At 35.6% G+C, this 18,493-nt stretch overlaps 2 protein-coding genes across 5 annotated transcripts; one reads left to right on the top strand and one right to left on the bottom strand.

Annotated features, from left to right (window-relative positions):
* Positions 1–2,219, bottom strand: LOC105253448 (histone chaperone asf1). 3 transcript variants are annotated; one of them, XM_011261507.3, is made up of 3 exons: positions 1,489–2,219; positions 1,101–1,216; positions 1–1,005 (listed from the first exon to the last, which is right to left on the bottom strand). In XM_011261507.3, exons 1-3 carry the CDS (start codon positions 1,610–1,612, stop codon positions 634–636), a joined length of 612 nt encoding a protein of 203 aa, XP_011259809.1. In that variant the 5' UTR covers positions 1,613–2,219; the 3' UTR covers positions 1–633. The 3 variants fall into 3 exon arrangements, with proteins under 3 accessions (XP_011259809.1, XP_011259812.1, XP_011259811.1); XM_011261510.3 differs by having other exon boundaries at positions 2,020–2,218; XM_011261509.3 differs by having other exon boundaries at positions 1,504–2,215.
* A 1,560-nt stretch (positions 2,220–3,779) lies between these two features.
* On the top strand, positions 3,780–18,430 carry LOC105253449 (basigin). Of its 2 annotated transcripts, none has more exons than XM_011261511.3 (5): positions 3,780–4,588; positions 14,273–14,533; positions 15,826–16,071; positions 16,279–16,729; positions 17,269–18,430. In XM_011261511.3, exons 1-5 carry the CDS (start codon positions 4,519–4,521, stop codon positions 17,312–17,314), a joined length of 1,074 nt encoding a protein of 357 aa, XP_011259813.1. In that variant the 5' UTR covers positions 3,780–4,518; the 3' UTR covers positions 17,315–18,430. The 2 variants fall into 2 exon arrangements, with proteins under 2 accessions (XP_011259813.1, XP_025266972.1); XM_025411187.1 differs by lacking the exon at positions 3,780–4,588 and adding an exon at positions 4,617–4,718.
* Positions 18,431–18,493: the final 63 nt, after the last annotated feature.

Raw genomic sequence — 18,493 nt, forward strand, 5'->3', positions numbered from 1 at the left:
TAATAAAAAATGGAAATTGCCTTATGATCTACATGCAACGTGTGACGATAATATAAGCAATAATAATATAATACTTAGGGAACTCAATGTATTTTAACTTCACGCTTTAAAGTATAGGCTATCAAAACAGCAATTTTAAAATAATATTGCATTATAGAGCATTGTTAAATATTTCGTTGCATTATAATAAAATAATTTGCAAATCACTATTTTTAGTTCGTTTGTAGATGGTATTTAATATAATTACTAATTTATAATTAATTTTATACTTTTTGCAAAACTTATGCCATTTTAAGAAGACAATAACTTGTAATCCACAGTATCATTATTCAATTGAGAGAAACAAGAAATATTAACTATCCACAAACAATTAATTCGCTCTTTTGTCAGGTTTAAGATTATCACATGTAGGATCTTTTTTGAAATATACAAACTTTGTTGTGAATCTTTTATCGAGGGAAAACATCGATAATCATATGAAAGGATATTTTGCGCGATTTTCCGAGTTATATCTAAATAGATGTATGGAGTGTGTACTTCCATTTTCTTTTTTGCCAGGTACTACTTTATCGTTTAAATTACTGTATTAATGCTAGTTCAGCTAACTTATTCTTATCAACAGCAAATCGTTTTTCACATCACTTCCATCCCATTTTGTGTATTCTCTGTAAAGCCTAATGTGGACGTAGGTGCGTCTTGCGACGTATCTTCTAACGCTGGTGTTTCCATGCCCTCGGGAAGATTATTCGCCGTTCCGGTTGGACAATCGTCCCAGTTGATTTTGAATCTAGTGACGCGTGGTTTATCGCCTAATATATTCCTTTGAACTTTATCAAATTGTGGTTGTGGAGGTGGATTCTCCCGGAGTTCCGGGTCCGTATACTCGTTATTTATAAAGTAACCCACTCGAACAAATTCATGACCCCTGTAGGAACAAGTCAGCAATACGACAGTTACGCCTAAAGCATCGTTGACTGGGATCCTACTGACATCCGGTGGATCAGCCTAAAAAAATAAAATACAATAGATTAAAAAATATTAAAATCCTCAAGTTGCGACGCAAAGCAGTTATAATAGTACAGCTGACTGTGACGCTTTACCTGAAATACAAACATATGTCGTCCCTCTGGGATTGGACCGACATAAATGGTATCTAGAACTTGATCAAATTCTTCCGACTCTGCACTGCCTACGTATATCATTTTCCACTCCAAATCTGAAACATAAATCAACAATGTGTATTGCTTTGTAAGACTCAATAAAACAGGATAGAACCAGTAGAAGTTTCCCATCGTATCTATCGCGTTCTTCAACAGTAACTTGTCGTCTTTACAATTGACCGATAAATGTTACGAATACTCTCGAACAATTTCCGCTTAGGAGGGAAAAATGCGTATGACATCACTGTCATAAAATTAACCTAAAGATGGATGCGCGCGTTTGAAGGTCGCGCGCTTATTCGGCAAAAGCGAGCATCGCCGCGCGTACCATCGGAACCCGCACCTTCTTTCAGCTCCTCGATGCACTCGAACGTGACCTCGAACTGGAACGGGTTCAGAAACGGCGAGGGATTGTCGAGAACGGCGACGTTCGCCAGCTGAACCTTGGCCATGGCGCGTCCGACGAATTTCACACGAGGTTTTCTATCAGCGATCGGAATTCAATCACGATCCAACGTACGCTCCGGAGACGATTGCGACGTATCGGCTCGACAATCAGCCAAGCATATAAATGTACGCACGTTTCGAACTCAGTTATTTACGCTGCCGCATTCGAGCGTCGACGGATAAACAACTCCATCGCGGCACGCGAGGTAGGTAAGTTTGGCGGCAAACGGCGAGTCGCGGGAACCGCTTCCGGTGCAGATGCCGCGCGACCGGTCGTCGTTGACAGTCGTTGAAACGTGACCGCCAATGATCGCGTTCGACGATAGGGAACGTGATCGACGGAAAGAAATGCGCGACGAGAAATTTTCGCGCTCGAATTTATTGAGCGCGGCTACATTCTCGCGAAACTCACGTTGTTTACCATGCACTGCGCTCATTCGAGGGCCCCTTTGAAACGCGCCTCGCGACCCCTGTGAAATGGCTCGACGACAAGCGAGAAGGAACTCATTTCGCGTTTCGCAGTCTCGAGGGTGTTTCCGTCAAGGGCGACGCGTTTATTTTTTATTTCGGAGAAATTGCAGGTCCCGAGGCTGGCTTTGACAAACGATCTCGGCTTCGAAGTGAAATTGGCCGCATTCAGCGGACTCAACAGTTGGGCAACATTCCTAGATTTTCCGACGTAACTCGATGGTGATTGGTCGGACCTGAAAGTAGAAACCAATCATATTCGATTGCTACTTAGCGGTTGAGTCCGCTGAATGCGGCCATTCGCTCGCGACACGCGTCACGCTTCGCGATTTACGCGGTCCGATGAAAAACACGAGGAGACTTTCGCGACCCTAGAAATTTTCCATCTGATAGCCAATCGATAGGTAAATACGTCAAATGTATCTAGAGATCCTATAGGCCAGTATTCATAATCCGATCTTATATTTGAGATCGTCTTAAGTTCGAGCTTGTTCGAGCTGCTACGCAGCTATTTGATTGGTTGATTGAGGTCTCAAGTCAACCTCGGACCAGACTTAAGACGATCTTAAATATAAGATCGGACTATGAATACCGGCCATAGTAAGGACGCTGCGTTCAGCAGAAAATGCTGCTTTGCAACTGTTGTAAAATTCGTGAGTCTGGGTGTTTACGACAATTAATCGGATCTCTGATCGGACTGAGCAGTGGTACTCAGCGATAGACTTCATAAATTTCCCTAGACTAATTCGAATCAATGATGTGTCTCTGAAGTAATCGAATTAGATTAACAGTCGAAAGAAATTGCGGTCGAACTGATCGAAAAAATTGTGAAAAACATCATAAAAAATTATAGAAGATACTTTATTATTCTTTTAATTAATATATCTTTATTTATAAAATATATAAAAAATGTATTTTACTGGAATAAGATGTTTTCTATAAAATAAGAATAAGTTGTTAATCTAATTCGATTATTTCAGAGACACATTATTGATCCGGATTAGTCTAGGGAAATTTAGAAAGTCTATCGCTGAGTACCACTGTTCAGTCCGATCAAAGATCCGATTAATTGTCGTAAACATCTCTGTGTCGCTAGCTGGAAAACGCCCATTGGAAGGAAAGAGATCGGTCAGTATTCATAGTCCGGTCTTAATTTAAGATCATCTTAAGAACTCATTCAACCAATCAAATAGCTACAATGCATTGATTGGTGGAATGAGAGCTTAAGATGATCTTAAATGTAAGACCGGACTATGAATATCGGCCATAATTTCTGAACTAGTGCAGCCAGTTCAACTATAAAGAACAGAGGTCCTATTCTTGAAATCGTACGAAAAATTATCGAAAGTGACGCTGCGCGATCTTTGATTGGTGTATATTTTTAGATCTAAGGCCGGGTCTACAATAGGCAATTTAAGCTTTAAGCCTTAGGAGATTGACCAATCACAGTCAAGTATGAAGAGAATACTCGACTGTAATTGGTCAATTTCTTAAGGCTTAGAGCTTAAATTACCTATTGTAGATCGGGACTAAGAGTATACACCAATCAAAGATCGCGCAGCGTCACTTTCGCATACAATCATTTTTTGATCTCTAAACTCGACGACAGGTGCGATAACGCCCTAAAATGACACGGGATACATCGCAGAGGGCGCGGGGCCGCAGGAGCGATTCTTGATTCATTCCATCGGAAAAGGAGGGAACGAACGGCGCACGACAGAGCGAGACGGACGTCCGAGCAGAAGACAACCGCCGCCATTTTTCTCTTGACATTGCCATCGTAGCTGCTCTCGCGGTGCTATTGTCGCAGGGACTCGCAATCGTCTCTCCTCTCTTCTCTCTCTCTCTATCCGTCTCGCTCCAAGTTGAAGCGACGACGACGTCGATAACGAGGAGGAGGGAGCGGCTACGTCGAGGCGGTGACGACGAGGTGGACGAGGAAGACGACGACGACGGCGATAGTGGTGGTGGTGATACCCGGATGGTCTCTGTGTACAGTGCGTATTAGGAGATAAGGGCCGAGTACAGAGATAACATTTAGACGTCAGTGATAGATCGCGTCTGCTCTCTCATCGTCGTTGACGGCTGCGGGGGAGGGTGAAGAGGAGGAGAAGAAACAGTGACGGATATCTTTCACGTCAACGATACGAACGGCAGTCGCGCACGATCGAGTGAGAAGGAAATCTCGCGACTGACGGATTGGCCGACGAGGGAGAGGACAAGGGCAGCGACGACGAGAGCAAGGAGGTCGACGATCGCGATACGTCGTTCTCGGGAACCGTCCGTCATCCAGAGGCATCGGTGAACGTCAATCTATCCGTGAAAGGACGGCTCCCCTATCGTTCCGCGAAACAACGAGGTGGATCATCGACGTGGTGCTCGTTGATATCGTATTGTCGCACGGTCACGCGTCACCGCGTACATCGGCAGCAGCGCCACCGGGATGGAGAGACGAGCCGTTTTTGTGCTGCTGGGGCTGCTATATTTAGCGGTGGGCACCCTCGTCAAGGCAGGTGAGTATCATCAGGGCACTGGCTCGTCGGCCAACATTCGAACGGCATTCGTTCGTTTATTTGTCCTGTCGTGCCACAGCCCTCTCTCCCTCGCGACTTCTATTATACGAGGGTTGACCGGACAGGTCCAGTGAGTAAAAAAAAAAATCAGTAAATTCCGGTTTCTCTACTCTCCCGGACTTGGTCCAATAGATTAAACTGGCAAAAGCTGTAAAAATAACTGCGATGTGTAATGCTGAAAATTTATTTATGTAGCTTTATGCAAACATATTTCTGCTTTCATTAAGAAAAATCATACCAACGATAAGTACTATAGTTGAAAAAAGTGAAATCGATCTAATAATAAAGTCTTTTTTAATTTGTTTGAATTAATATGTGAAATTTTTAAAAACTTTGGATATAAACGGATTAATAAATTTTATATTAATTTTTAATGTAATGAGAAAATAGTAATAAAATTAAAAATTGTTATCAACATGGAGCTTTATGTTTAGCTTTCAATATCTAACAATAAATTAATTCATTCGCCACATCGATTCCTGATCTATTGCAGATTTTATTTTAGATAAGACTTGAATTAGAAAACACTCTTGATCACTAACGGATCCTGACTTCGATAATAGGGGGGGGAGGGGTTCTGCAAAATTATTTGATTTAATATTTTTAGTTTCATGCTTAGCTTTGTCTTTCTTTACGGACATATTTTAAGCGGATTTAGCAAAATTAATTTCTTTCAATTTGCAAGGGGGTGGTTTTTAACCCTAAACCCCTCCCCCCAGGATCCGACAGTGCTCTCGATTAACCACATTATCGGAAATGAAAAGGTTTTTCATCTATTTTAATAGAAAAGACCAGTTTTTGCCAGCTTTTCCGGTAAATACCAGTTTTCACTATTGGCATGGATTTTACAAAAAATGTGGAAATTTGCCAACCCTAAATATTATCCATCGGCTATCTTACTGTTTTTCCCGACAAGAGTCTGATCGTCCCTAAGATATTCGATAAACTTTTCATTTGATATTGTGATTTACGTAAGGTCGATATGCTGATTGATTAATAATGTTAAATCGGGATTGCAAAACTTGATTCGTCGAAAAGGGTACTTTAGAATTTAAAGAATTGTAATACATCTCAAGATCACGCAATAATTAGTTTTAATATTGCATCAATATTACATAATATCGCAAAAAATTCATACATCGATATAACTCACGATATGACTCGGTACAAAATTATTATACACGTTGGTACTGAAGTAACCGCCAATCGTGATGACATTTTTGATCATGATTATCTCGATCGTTTTTTTATCATTTAGGCAGCCATTCATTGCATTATATTTAATTATATACAAATTTACAAATGATATAAAAATTGATTTAAAACTACGTATATGAGTCAAGTTCCCTTGAATTGTATTTCCAAGGCGACGTTCGATTGATTTCCACCATCATCGTCATCGATGTCTGACTAATAGTTTCGTGTGACGAGTTGGATTTAATTCTGGGTTGACTATTCATAAATTACGATCGTAATACAGATAAACGTACGAATAATTAATCATGTTAATGATATTGTTTTAAAATTAGAATTATTTTCACGAATCTCGAATGTGCAGTCTTTAAACATCGTCTTCAATTTTGTATCTGATTATTGAAAGTTTTCGGAGGAAAAAAAATTATCTTTCGCTTTCTTTGATAATTTTATAAATTTTTAATCGAAATTTTATAAATTTTTTATCGAAAATTGTCAGGAGAGAAAATAACGAAATTTTATGCTACGTATTTTGGACGAAACGCAGTTATTTCAAGTTGATTATTATTATTTTCTATATTAGAGCTCGCTTTGATATTACGGACAGATGCGTCCAGCGTTAAATGTATCACAAGAGAATACCAGGCTTTTAGTTCTAGTTACGAAAATGGAACATCTCTCGAGCTTTCTATTGAGCGCGATGTTATAGCTTCTGGAAACGCGATGTTACGCGCGAAATAATTGTGCGAGTGATGATGTCCTCGAATACATTACCTCATATCCACGTGTCTATCATATGTACATTGAGGAAAAAAAGTTGTTAACTTGACTAAACCATTCAACTAAATTATTATTTTTTTAATTGAAGTATTTTACTATTTAAATTAAATAATACATATTAAATCATCATGACATCTATTTAACTTAAATATTTCAATATTTCAATATTTCAATTAAAAAAATAATAATTTAGTTGGACGATTTGGTCAAGTTAACAACTTTTTTTTCTCAATATAGTTGTTCTCTTTATCCGAAGATTAGATTGCCCGTCCGATAAATGAACGTGATCGATTTCTGATTCAACAGATCCTACAAAGATTTAAAAAAATTAAATATAAATTAAAGAGAAATTCGACATTTGTCAAACATTTCATTATTTTTAGACATACTCTCATTAATTCGTTAATTAATTCTCGTTTTTTTCCTCGCGAGTGATCTATCGTACCAACATTATTGGTAATAATTGGAAAGAAATCAAACAATATATACGCGACAAATAAAATATAGATATAAATTAGCGACTGTCTCGTGTGATGGATGTTTTTTATTGACATATCCACACACACACACACATTCGCAGTTTTATCGCATAAGTATATGCTAATGTATACGCAGTGTAAACCACGTATTTGCTCTTTCGAGGTAATTTCGAGTCATGTTGGAAATTTCGTGCCGCTTCGTGTTTACGAATATAACGGCTTTCATAGGTATATAATCTTTCCGCGGGCTGCTAATATTTACAACGCTACCGACACTCCTATCAAAACGATACACTAACTTTCTTTAAGAGGAGAAGTGCCGTAAGATAAGTTTTCGCCCAGATGAAGCCGAAAGTTTCATCTTTGTCAAAGTCATTCCTGTAACAAGTGTTGCGACCGAATATAAAGACCATCAACACGTAATCGTGGATTAAAAACACGTATGAAGATAAATACGTATGATACGTATTTTTTATAAAACACACATTGCACACTTGAAAAGAAGCTTACATAAATAAGGAAACTCTCTTTTCCAGAAATCACTTTCAAGAACGAATTTTTTTGCCAAATTTGACAGTTCTAGTAATTATCCTTTGAAATATAACGTCCCCAATAGGATACATTTATAGATCATGATTCAAAAGCAGGTGATCAGGAAGAGTGTCCGGAAATGAAACGCATCTCGACAAGGCATTTATTAATATAATCTGCGGTTTGCCGAGTATCTCGCGGCTAATATCGCTTTCTAGGTCATTTAATGAGACTTATCGACAACGTCGGGACGCGTTCTAAAAAAGTTTAGTCGATAATGCTGCAACTGTGCATCCTTGCGAGATAGTGATAATGATAGAGAGAGGGGAGAGGGGGGCTCCACAAGATGTTGTAATCATCGCACACGTTTCTCTTCAACTTTTACAAAAACTTCATCGTACTTCATTTAAAAAATCAAAAAAGTAAAATAAAATTTATAATTAATAATATATCAAATAAGAAATAATAATATATCAATAAATTATTAATAATATATCAAATAAGAAATATATCAAATAAGATACAAGGTTAAATTACACGATAAATGTGTCTCGTTTCTATCGATTTTCGTAATATCTCTATCACGGTCGTTAACTCTACATCAATTTTCTGAACATGTTGACATTTAATATTCATTTTCTCAAAAATTAGAAACTTCTCCGAGCATTTCATATTTTTTTTCAGCGATGTTTCATAATGAAGCGTTTATTAAGTGCCGCGAGAATGCATTTATCTCTAGTTTCTAAAAGAGCATTTTTCGTCGAACATGCGATATTAAATTTTATTATAACAGGAAAAACGCATATATCATTCATTTTTATATCATATATTTATTAAAGATACATATTAATTATATAATGGAAAGAGAGGAAAATAAAATATTTTTTTATAATTGAACGATAGGATCTTCTTTAAAATCCCATATTGGAAAATTATTACATCGCATCTCTTTTTTTAAGTCTATATCGGTGAGGTTAATAAATGTTTTTTATCGTTGATAACAATCGATGCGACAGTAACTGGGCGTCATCGCGACAAGTTATCTCCCCAGCGAAGGACTGCTGCGAGAGGTTGCTGTCAACGTTGAGCACCTCTGTGGAGTCTCCGAGTCCACGTGCACGCATGCATGTATAAAGGGTACGCACCGCGTCACGATGCGGATCTCGAATCTTGGCGATCGTCCTTAAAATCGCTAAATCGAAAGCGATAGTGCGACTCGATGACGTCGAAGATGACGATTCGCCGAGCGAGCTAACTTTTGCGCAACGATCGACCCTATTTTCCGTCCAACCAGAAAATTCAATTCGTGAATGGTAACCCATATCTGATATCTGTATCTCACCGAGGAGATCGTTATCGTTTATGTAGACTCTAGCTCCGAAATACGGGGTGTCCCAGACTTATCGAATCAGCCGTCAATGGTAGATTCCTGAGATCATTTGGAAACGAAAATCTTAATACCAAAATGTTGAGGAAGATGCAGTTTCGGCGCTACAAAAGATTAAAGATTACCAATCGCGTTACGTCTCTGTGCTCAGAGACATAGTGCATCAAGGGACTCGCGTACAGCGCGATAATATCGATGTCGATAGAGGGATCAATATAAAATGAAAAATAGGATTCTGTAGTGAACGCGATTATGTTTTCGATGCGATAGTAGTCAGTAGTTTAAACATTTTTATGAAGTCTTCCTCAACATTTTGGTATTAGAATTTTCTCCAAATGATCTCATGAATCTGCTATTAATGGCTGATTCATTAAGTCTGGAACACCCTGTATACACGATGCGCAAAGATATCTACACAGCTACACTGAAGAGGGAGGGAGAAAGGAAGACAGAGAGACGGAGAGGAAAAACTTGTCTGCGTTTGTGCCAGACTCCGTGCGAGAATGCTAAAAGCTTGACTCCGAATAGCTGCGGGGACCGCCTATTTTTATTACATCTATAAACCACGCAACACGGCGATCATAATATTCCGAATTGAATCGGCGCCGTCTCGCCAGAAGACACTCGTGACTTCCCGTTAGACATCGCGTTCATCTTTTAGTTGTCAAGGTCGCGCTACAAATCTCGAAATTGCAATTTCCGTAGGTTCTTTAGGAGATCGTTATAAATCATTGGCGACCTACCCCATAGGTAGGATCAAGAAAGAGTTAAACTTTGAGAATCGCTTGGTTTTTAGCACTAACGATATTCTTGTAACCTTCATGTAATATATTATTAGACATTTTTAGGCTCGCATAAAGAATATTAATTTGTTTTCATACTATCGCTCTTCTATCCAGCTATCATGTTCGGGTAGAGAAATATCTCTATTCTTAAACAGCAGATGAGAACGCTTACGTCTCATCCTGCAAGGATGCATCTATTTTTATGATTCCTACGCGTACGCGAAGTTTCATGGTCTTTCTGACGCGTTCGAAACATAGAGACGATTACATTTTAGATCTCTAGTCTGGGAATATACTTCGAAAGTGTGTCGTATCTTGTGGTAATTAGCACGCTCAGAAATGTACACATTATATATATTGCGAAATTTCGATAACCTTGCACACATCATTAGTGATATTTATTATAAAACGCATTCTCCGAAAAAGATTAATGACTCATTTTTTTCCGAAACTACTTTTGTTGTCCATATATAGGGTATTTCTTAATAAATGCGAAAAATTTTAGGAAATGATTCTTTGTCGAAAATTAAGGAGGTTTTTCATATAAACATATATTCCTACATCTCTCCCTGTGGAGTTACACTCCTTCAAAAATGGGGGTAAAAATTAAATTTTTAGGTTTTTATTATAATTTTGTTTTTGTTTTAATTTTCCCAACATTTACTCTAATTTTTATTTTAAAATTTAACTTCTCGTAATTCGAAATCTATGCTATTTAGCATCGTGCTGTACGATAACGTATTTTATTTTTTTTTTCTTGAAAGCCACTGATTTTATGAAAAAAATAAAAGAAATAAAAAAGTTTCTAAATCAATCAAACTTTTTAATGCATATTTTTAGATGATCATATTCCGGCCCATTAAAAAGTTTTAATAAAAAATTGAATAGGGTTTGCTCCCCTTAGTTTCATCCCCTTATAATAAGACGGGAGACTGACAAAAATATTAATAAATAACCTTTTTAGTAGAAAATATCCGTCTAATTTAATTTCTTTAACTTGTTCCAAATTTGAAAAAAAATAAGAGCTTAATTTTTACTTCTATTTTTGGAGAAGTTGTTTACATGAAAAACTCTCCTTAATTTTCGACAAAGGATCATCTTCTAAAATTTTTCGCATTTATTAAGGAATACCCTGTATAATTATAGAATTTTATAATTAATTACAAAACTTTATAACTAAAATTTATAACTAATTACAAAAATTGAGAAATATTTCTATATCGTTTATATATAAGTATCCGTATTAAATATTATTATAATATGATAAAGAAGCGTATAAGATAAAGCAATAAGTCTTTTCGATTAGAAACAGAAAGGATAGTTTCTCTTTCTCGTATTTTGTATGCAAACTGTATATAAAATGATACAATCACACGAGCTGGAAGTGTGAATCACGATTGCGTTCGAAGAATACGTCCTTCAATTGTAAAAGATTCGATTCGTTTCGCGTGTCATTCATCTAAAAATCCAATCGCTCATTCTAGAGGCGTCACACCTTTCCAATTTCCATGCGCTTTCCCTATATCGATCCAAAAGCAACGAGCTGCATTCTTATCGAGAATACTCTTGGGAAATGCGTCGAGAACGATTAAGAATCCCATATTCTCGTTTCATCTCCGATGTGGATTCCTCGTGTGGATTTTTAGCTGCGTGGAGCTGTCGTGAAAGCGTAGTCTTAAAATAACATTCGTAGTTTATTGATTTTCCCTGAGTAACCGTGCCCGGTTGATTCGCATTTGACGCTGTCAGCGGACAATTCTCCTCTCTCTGTGCTCGGTCCTGTATACCTTGGATTGAATTTCGCTGAAAACGTCGAGAACATCGAGCAGAAAGTTTTCAATATTCATTATCGCTAGTAACAGCCAGGATCAAATTCAATAACACGAATAAAATTGTATTCAATTGACAAAAGTTACATTAATTCAATTGTCATTTTAACACGACGAATACACAGAGAAAAATAAGTGTCAAATCAAAACTTATATACTTAAACTAACGCATTCATTGTTTCGTATATACGCAACAATTTATAATCTTCTTAGAAGAATTTAGTAATTTCAAATTTCAATAATTATAGTTTTATTTTAATAATGTAATTGTCACCTTAAGAATATATAATTATTTATAATTATTTAATAATATATAATTAAAAATAATATATAATAATATATAATAATATATAATTATTTAATTCTACTTTAAGGAAATTATAATTTTTTATTTAAAAATGTTATTTTCTATCTAACATTGTTTCTTTTCTATTCAAGAAAATTAAATCTTAAATCATAAGAATATATTTTTCTTGATTGAACTGTACAAAATGGTTTCATTCAAGTAAGTAATTATTCAAGCAAGTATATTTTTCTTTAATTAAGGCAATATAATCTCATTTCAAGATTTCCATGTTAAAACTGAATATATTTTCAAAACAAGAATGTCTTTTTTTTCTGTGTACAATTTTATGATGAAAATGACCGAACGACAATTCCTCAAACGAGTTATTCGTCCTCGGGGATTTTGCTTGCAACAGCCAGGATCAAATTCAATAACAAGAATAAAATTGTATTAATTCAATTGACAAAAGTTACATTAATTCAATCGTCATTTTAACACGACTTTATACAGAAAAAAAATAAGTGTCAAATCAAAACTTATATACTTAAACTAACGCATTCATTGTTTGGTATATACGCAACAATTTATAATCTTCTTAGAAGAATTTAATAATTTCAAATTTCAATAATATTATAGTCTTATTTTAATAATGTAATTGTTACCTTAGGAATATATAATTATTTAATTCTACTTTAAGAAAATTATAATCTTTGATCCTTAGTCGACGTTAATAACGTCGTGAATATTTTACTTCGATTCTCTCTCTCATTCAACTAAATCGTACAGTGACTCAAATAATGATTCGCTTTTATTTTCACCGACTATGCTTTGTTATCACTGTGAAACTGTTCTATATACATAGATATAACTCACACGTACACATACATATATATATGTATATGCATGTGTGCATACGTCATCAGGTCGGTATAATTCCGCCGATTCGTCATCGACGCATAGGTCGCTCGGTGCTGAGAGAGAAAAATTTCATGCAAATTGTTCACGTCCAAAAGACTCGACTTACACACATTCTTGTAAAATTGTATAATTTTGCTTACAAATATATTCGAAATATATATCAATATTTTCTCTATTAATATCCTCTAATGACAAGAATGAAACAGATTAGCAAAGTATTACGAAATTAATTTTTATAAAAGGTACTAATGAACCAAGTTAATTAAAGTCGATCACAATAAATATTACTTAATACAATATTCCCTTAAAATCCGAGAATAGTTGTTTGTGCAAAGCTACGAGCGCGTATTAGTAAAGGCAATCAGCTAAATTACCGTTAATTGTTTCCCGCGAGAGAAAATTCTTGGATTTGATGAGCTTGTTGCTTCAAGAATGGACTTGACTATTAACTGATTGTATTGTCACTCACACAATGTCAATCGATGACGTAAGAACGAGAGGGCTTCTTATCGAATAGGTTGCTGACGTAAATATGCGTAAACATGCGCTCCCCGAGTATAATCGATATCCAGATCTCTTCCACCCAAAGTAAAGACGAACATACACTTTTTCCATCAAGTCTTCGTCGTGTGGATCTTTTCCGAGTTGGATCGATCATACAATGCGAATCTTGAAATTGCGACAAGATTATTCAATTTAATTTAAAAATTGCAAACTTAATTAGCAAATTTAATTTCTCCCAGAATTAAGATATACACATACAGAGTAAATTAATTATCTTAATTAAAATATTTTTATCATTAGTAAGGATAAACAGCATAAATATCACTTTGAATAAATTCGTAAAGTAACAAAGCTCGTTAAAACAATGCAATCATTTATTCATGATAAGGATATCTATTCTTACAAGGATAGTCTATTCTTCAAGTGCTTTATTTTATTTTTTATTCACGCGAGGTGAATATTTTGGAGGGTCGTCATGTCCAAGGTTGACCATTTATGCAGATACCGGTTCGTCCTGCATGACTTTTTTATTTCGTGCAGACAGTAATGGTTGATGAATTTTTCTCGAAATGAGTCTGATCTGTCTGTTATAAGTAATAGTGAAAGACATCTCATCAAGACACATAAAAATACTGAAATAATTATAATTAATTTATTAATTTTCCTTATTCTTCTTATTTTACATGTCAATGCAATAACTATAGAAGACTAATATGATTGAATTTTACATTTGATGTTTTTGTTACAACATATATATCCTTTAACATTTATAATGTTATGAAAATTGTATTATGTTATAAATTTACAAATCATTTTAAGCGATGAATCAGCTGAAATTAAAAATAGAATGAGTTGTCGACCTTTATCACAGTTTCTCGTATCTTTTGTATTGGTACACAAAGCTAATCTTTTTTTTCTTTCTCGATAAAAGTGACGTATGAGGGACCGCCGAAGGAGATACTCAAGGGAGCAAATTGGCAGATCACGTGCAAGAACTTAAAGGATGATGAACAGGTTAGATGGACCAGGAACGGTGAGACGCTGGAACTGGAGCTGTCCAGTGGTCAGCTGACTGTCAAACCTGGCGACGGGTTTAGCACGCTTTCGGCGACCCAAGCGAGAGACAGTCACGATGGAAATTACAAATGCACGTCCGACAGTGCGGACTCTTTCCATCTCATGATACATTACGGTTCGTAGTATTATAAACATAAGTTATTTTCTTTTTGTTTTTCTTTTTCTTAGAAATCTATTATTAAGAGGATTTCTGGTAATTTTTCTGAGACACTCTGTATATATTTACGTCACCGCACATTCTCCTTCTCCCGAGATATAATACATTTATGACAGTTTCCATTAAAAAGATTAATATATATTTAGCTGTTATTACAGAAATATGTAGCCTACGATTTTATTTTATTCTCTTACTTTTTTTTATTAGCATATGTATTTATTACATATTTCATTGTCAAATAGATACAGCTAATATCGATTATATCGATTAAATTAATAAGTTCAAGTATTTACAGTTTTACATGTCTTATATCTAAATCTTGTCTCTATATCTCTGATAATGTTTGATAACTTGATTTGTTCTGTCGCTATCTCGAGTAAATTCTTGAGTATTGCCTTGATTATTTCATGCTCGAAATCATTTTATTCGTTTTCCTTCTTTCTCGATCTGAAAATATATTCTAGAATATTAATAATTCTATTCTTACTGACGTATTAATGCATTTCATTCATATTACTAATATTAGTATTAAATCATTATGCAAATAATAATTAACTGTTAATAATTAATAATCCTTCTTTTATGAATATATATTTAACAATATGAAATTCAATCATTTTCGTTATATTATCATATATTTGTGTAAAATATATAATCGATATATCTTTATACTTTATATATATGTATTTATACATTATACTCTTTTATAGATTCAATGCAACAGTTTCAATTCTGATAATCGAAATATACGATGAATATTTTTGTATTTGGAAAAAATCGAAAGAAGTGCCCGTACTTCTCATAATTTAATGATAACGCGATAACATCCAAACAATTCATGTAAATGAAAGTGAATGAATTTTTTCTACAAAAGTAGAATATACAAATTGTTTGCTTCTCTTCGATTATGTATGTGCTATGTATTTCTTAGCTATTATTATAGAATATTTAGGACATTCTAAATATAACTGTAATAGTAGTAGTTGCTACCGTCACTCATAATATTTGAGCAATTTAGAATGAAGCTATAAATAGATTTTTTTTCATATCATAAAATGGATTTTTATCTTTTTCGTTAAAGCTTTGAGTAAAGCACGAAAACCAAATATACACGTATGTTTTTTCTTTCGATTCGTTCAAAATTGTAATAAGTTGCACGTAATATTGCAATATTTGTAATATGTAATATGTAATATGTAATGTTTAATGTAGAAGTATCGAAAAATAATATCTGTCTCTGTTTGATACAGATGTAAAGATTAGAGTACTTACGCCCAAGGATGTACTACCTTTGGTGCTTGAATGCGTAAACAAGAGTGATAAAGCGGTGTGGATGAAGGAGAACACATCATTGAGTACAGCGCTAACTGGCAACGAAGACATCATAAAGATTAACAATGAGACCGGCAGTCTGGAGATTTTAAAGGACAAGAAGGAGGTTTATGGCAATTATACTTGTAAAGTGGACAACTCCACGATCAAATACAAAGTCGTACGTGAGTACTCTGCAACACGAATATTTTACGTAATTTTATATGTCAAAGATAAAAATACTAAAAATAATAAAAAAAAATCTTACACAAAACCATTATGTAATATTACATTATTATAAAATTGCCTTAAAAAAAGAGAAAAAAATTTTAAGCAAAGATTTATACCGAAGAGATTTTTTTTAATTCATATTCGGCGTTTTAAAATTTCAGCGAAACCGATAGCGTTTCTGGCTGAATCTACTAGTGTGGTGGAGGGCGAGAAGCTGCACTTGGTATGCCACGCAAAAGAGCCGAGCCCCGGCGCAAGGATATCCTGGACTTTCGGAGATCAAAATTATACGGAATCCAAAGATCGCGTGAAGATCTCCAACAGTGTGGAAACCGGCATCTACGGCGCTGTTCTAAATGTTGAAAACATCGAAATGACCGATCGCGGTAACGTTATCTGCAGAATGTCGTACAACTGGTCCGATCCCAATCTCGCGGAACACTCGTCGGAAGCCGAGACATTCCTCAGGGTTAAGGATAAACTTGCGGCACTCTGGCCCTTCCTAGGCATTTGTGTGGAGGTCGTAGTTTTGTGCGCTATCATTTTGGTCTACGAAAAGAAGCGGAACAAAGCCGAACTCGAGGAGTCCGATACTGATCAGAGTCCTGATACGTAAGTATGTTTTAGGATTATATACTTTCTCTCTCTGTTCTTTTCTTTCTTTATTTCTAGCCATCTATTTATTTGCTTTTTTAATTGAAATTTTTACGAAATGTAAGTAGATAATAGAGTTTAATTTTATATTTTTATCCATAGACATAATGCCTTAGAACCCATCTCCCTCGATGAACCTTTAGAATGTTATATTTCACTACACGAACCTCTTTCCACCGACCTTCCGATCTCGTCTCCAACGTTACAATCCACCAAGAGCGTCCACTTCGAGCCTACTTCGGATAAGTTCCGGAAATATTCTACTCTAAAATCTGTCCCGGCTTGGCTAAATTATTTGTCCCGACTGTTTACGAAAAGAAAAACGCAGATGAGAATTATTTATCCTATTTCGTTCCATTTCTATATATATTTTGATTCTTTATAATTATAAACTTGCAGCATATGACTGCTATATTGAATATGACTGTAAATTATATTAATAGAAACTTTCTATAAATTTTCGATTGTTTGTCTGATATTTCGTTTCATATTTGTAGTAAACCAACGCCCAACAAGGAGTCCGATGTCAGACAGAGAAAGTGAATCAACAAATACACGAATGGGAGCGATGCAATAGAAACGAGGGGCTGTTATGTGTCACAGAGTGTTATAAAGAAAATTCGTAAAGATATCGGGACTTGAATGAGAGAGATATAATGTCACAAATATGGAATAAACACTGAAAAATGGACTGCAGCTCAAGTGGGCCATTCATGGTGCACACCTGCGTGAAGGCAGGTTTCGTGCAGCAAACGCGTGCATAGCAGGATCACACAAGTTACTAACAAATTAAATTAAGCCTTATTACGGTGTTCACTCCATTTATCAGATGTTCGCCTGTTCGTATTCTTTAACTACACCGCTTTGACCGACGGAGAGAAAAATGTGTTGACACGAGTTATATGTATAAGTAAGTGCCGATGATGATAGAAATGTGTGTGCCAGGAAATGAAGGATGAGAGAGAGAGAGAGGGAGAGAGAGGAAAATATAGAGAAAAAAGAGAGAGAAAGAGAAACAAAAAATAATGTATGAATGAAGAGTTTAAAAGTAAATAGAGATCGCGACAAGTCGAAAAATAAGCATGCTCGCCGAACGTGATGAGTAGATATAAGTTTCCATAAAAACACTTCGAAGTGCGAACTTCTGATAAACACCAATAGTTTGATCGTGCGTTTATTCGTTACGTACATTCTGCGCTCGCACGTTCGTCGAGCATGCCATGGAAGTATTAGATTCGCGTAGAAGTCGTTTCTCAAACTTCGCACGTGTGACAGAAGAAAATCAATAAAATAAACTTTATGGTAGGGCCGAAAATATGTGCTCGATACTAGTTACGTAATATAATAGGAACGCGGGCAGTGCGTGCCACAATTGGCTTCCGGATATATGTTTGCGTACTTTCGAAGATACAAAAAGAAGAGAGAAAGAGAGAATGAGAGAGAGAGAAAGAAAGAGAGAGAGAGAGAGCCTATCTTTGGCGTCGCCTTATATTATGATATATTCCATCGCGTTAGTGGATATCCCGGAAGTCTGGCTGCACGCGACGCCGTTGTTAACGATATTAATGTAATTAATACTGTAATATTATTGCCATCGTTATTACTGCTGCTACAACTATCGTTATTATGATTATTACAAGTATTATATCGTTAATTTTATCACTATATTGTAATACTTTATAATCCGTACCAACACGATTCTCTAACTACAGTATCGTCATT

Source organism: Camponotus floridanus, unplaced genomic scaffold, assembly GCF_003227725.1.
Source record: "Camponotus floridanus strain SB8 unplaced genomic scaffold, Cflo_v7.5 scaffold38, whole genome shotgun sequence".
Classification (NCBI taxonomy): Eukaryota; Metazoa; Arthropoda; class Insecta; order Hymenoptera; family Formicidae; genus Camponotus; species Camponotus floridanus.

Coding starts and splice junctions, on each gene's coding strand:
- LOC105253449 (XM_011261511.3), top strand. CDS start 4,519: ATGGAGAGACGAGCCGTTTTTGTGCTGCTGGGGCTGCTATATTTAGCG. Junction 4,589..14,272: donor GGGCACCCTCGTCAAGGCAG/GTGAGTATCATC, acceptor TCTCGATAAAAG/TGACGTATGAGGGACCGCCG. Junction 14,534..15,825: donor CCATCTCATGATACATTACG/GTTCGTAGTATT, acceptor TGTTTGATACAG/ATGTAAAGATTAGAGTACTT.
- LOC105253448 (XM_011261507.3), bottom strand. CDS start 1,612: ATGGCCAAGGTTCAGCTGGCGAACGTCGCCGTTCTCGACAATCCCTCG. Junction 1,217..1,488: donor AGAAGGTGCGGGTTCCGATG/GTACGCGCGGCG, acceptor TTTATGTTTCAG/ATTTGGAGTGGAAAATGATA. Junction 1,006..1,100: donor GACATATGTTTGTATTTCAG/GTAAAGCGTCAC, acceptor TTATTTTTTTAG/GCTGATCCACCGGATGTCAG.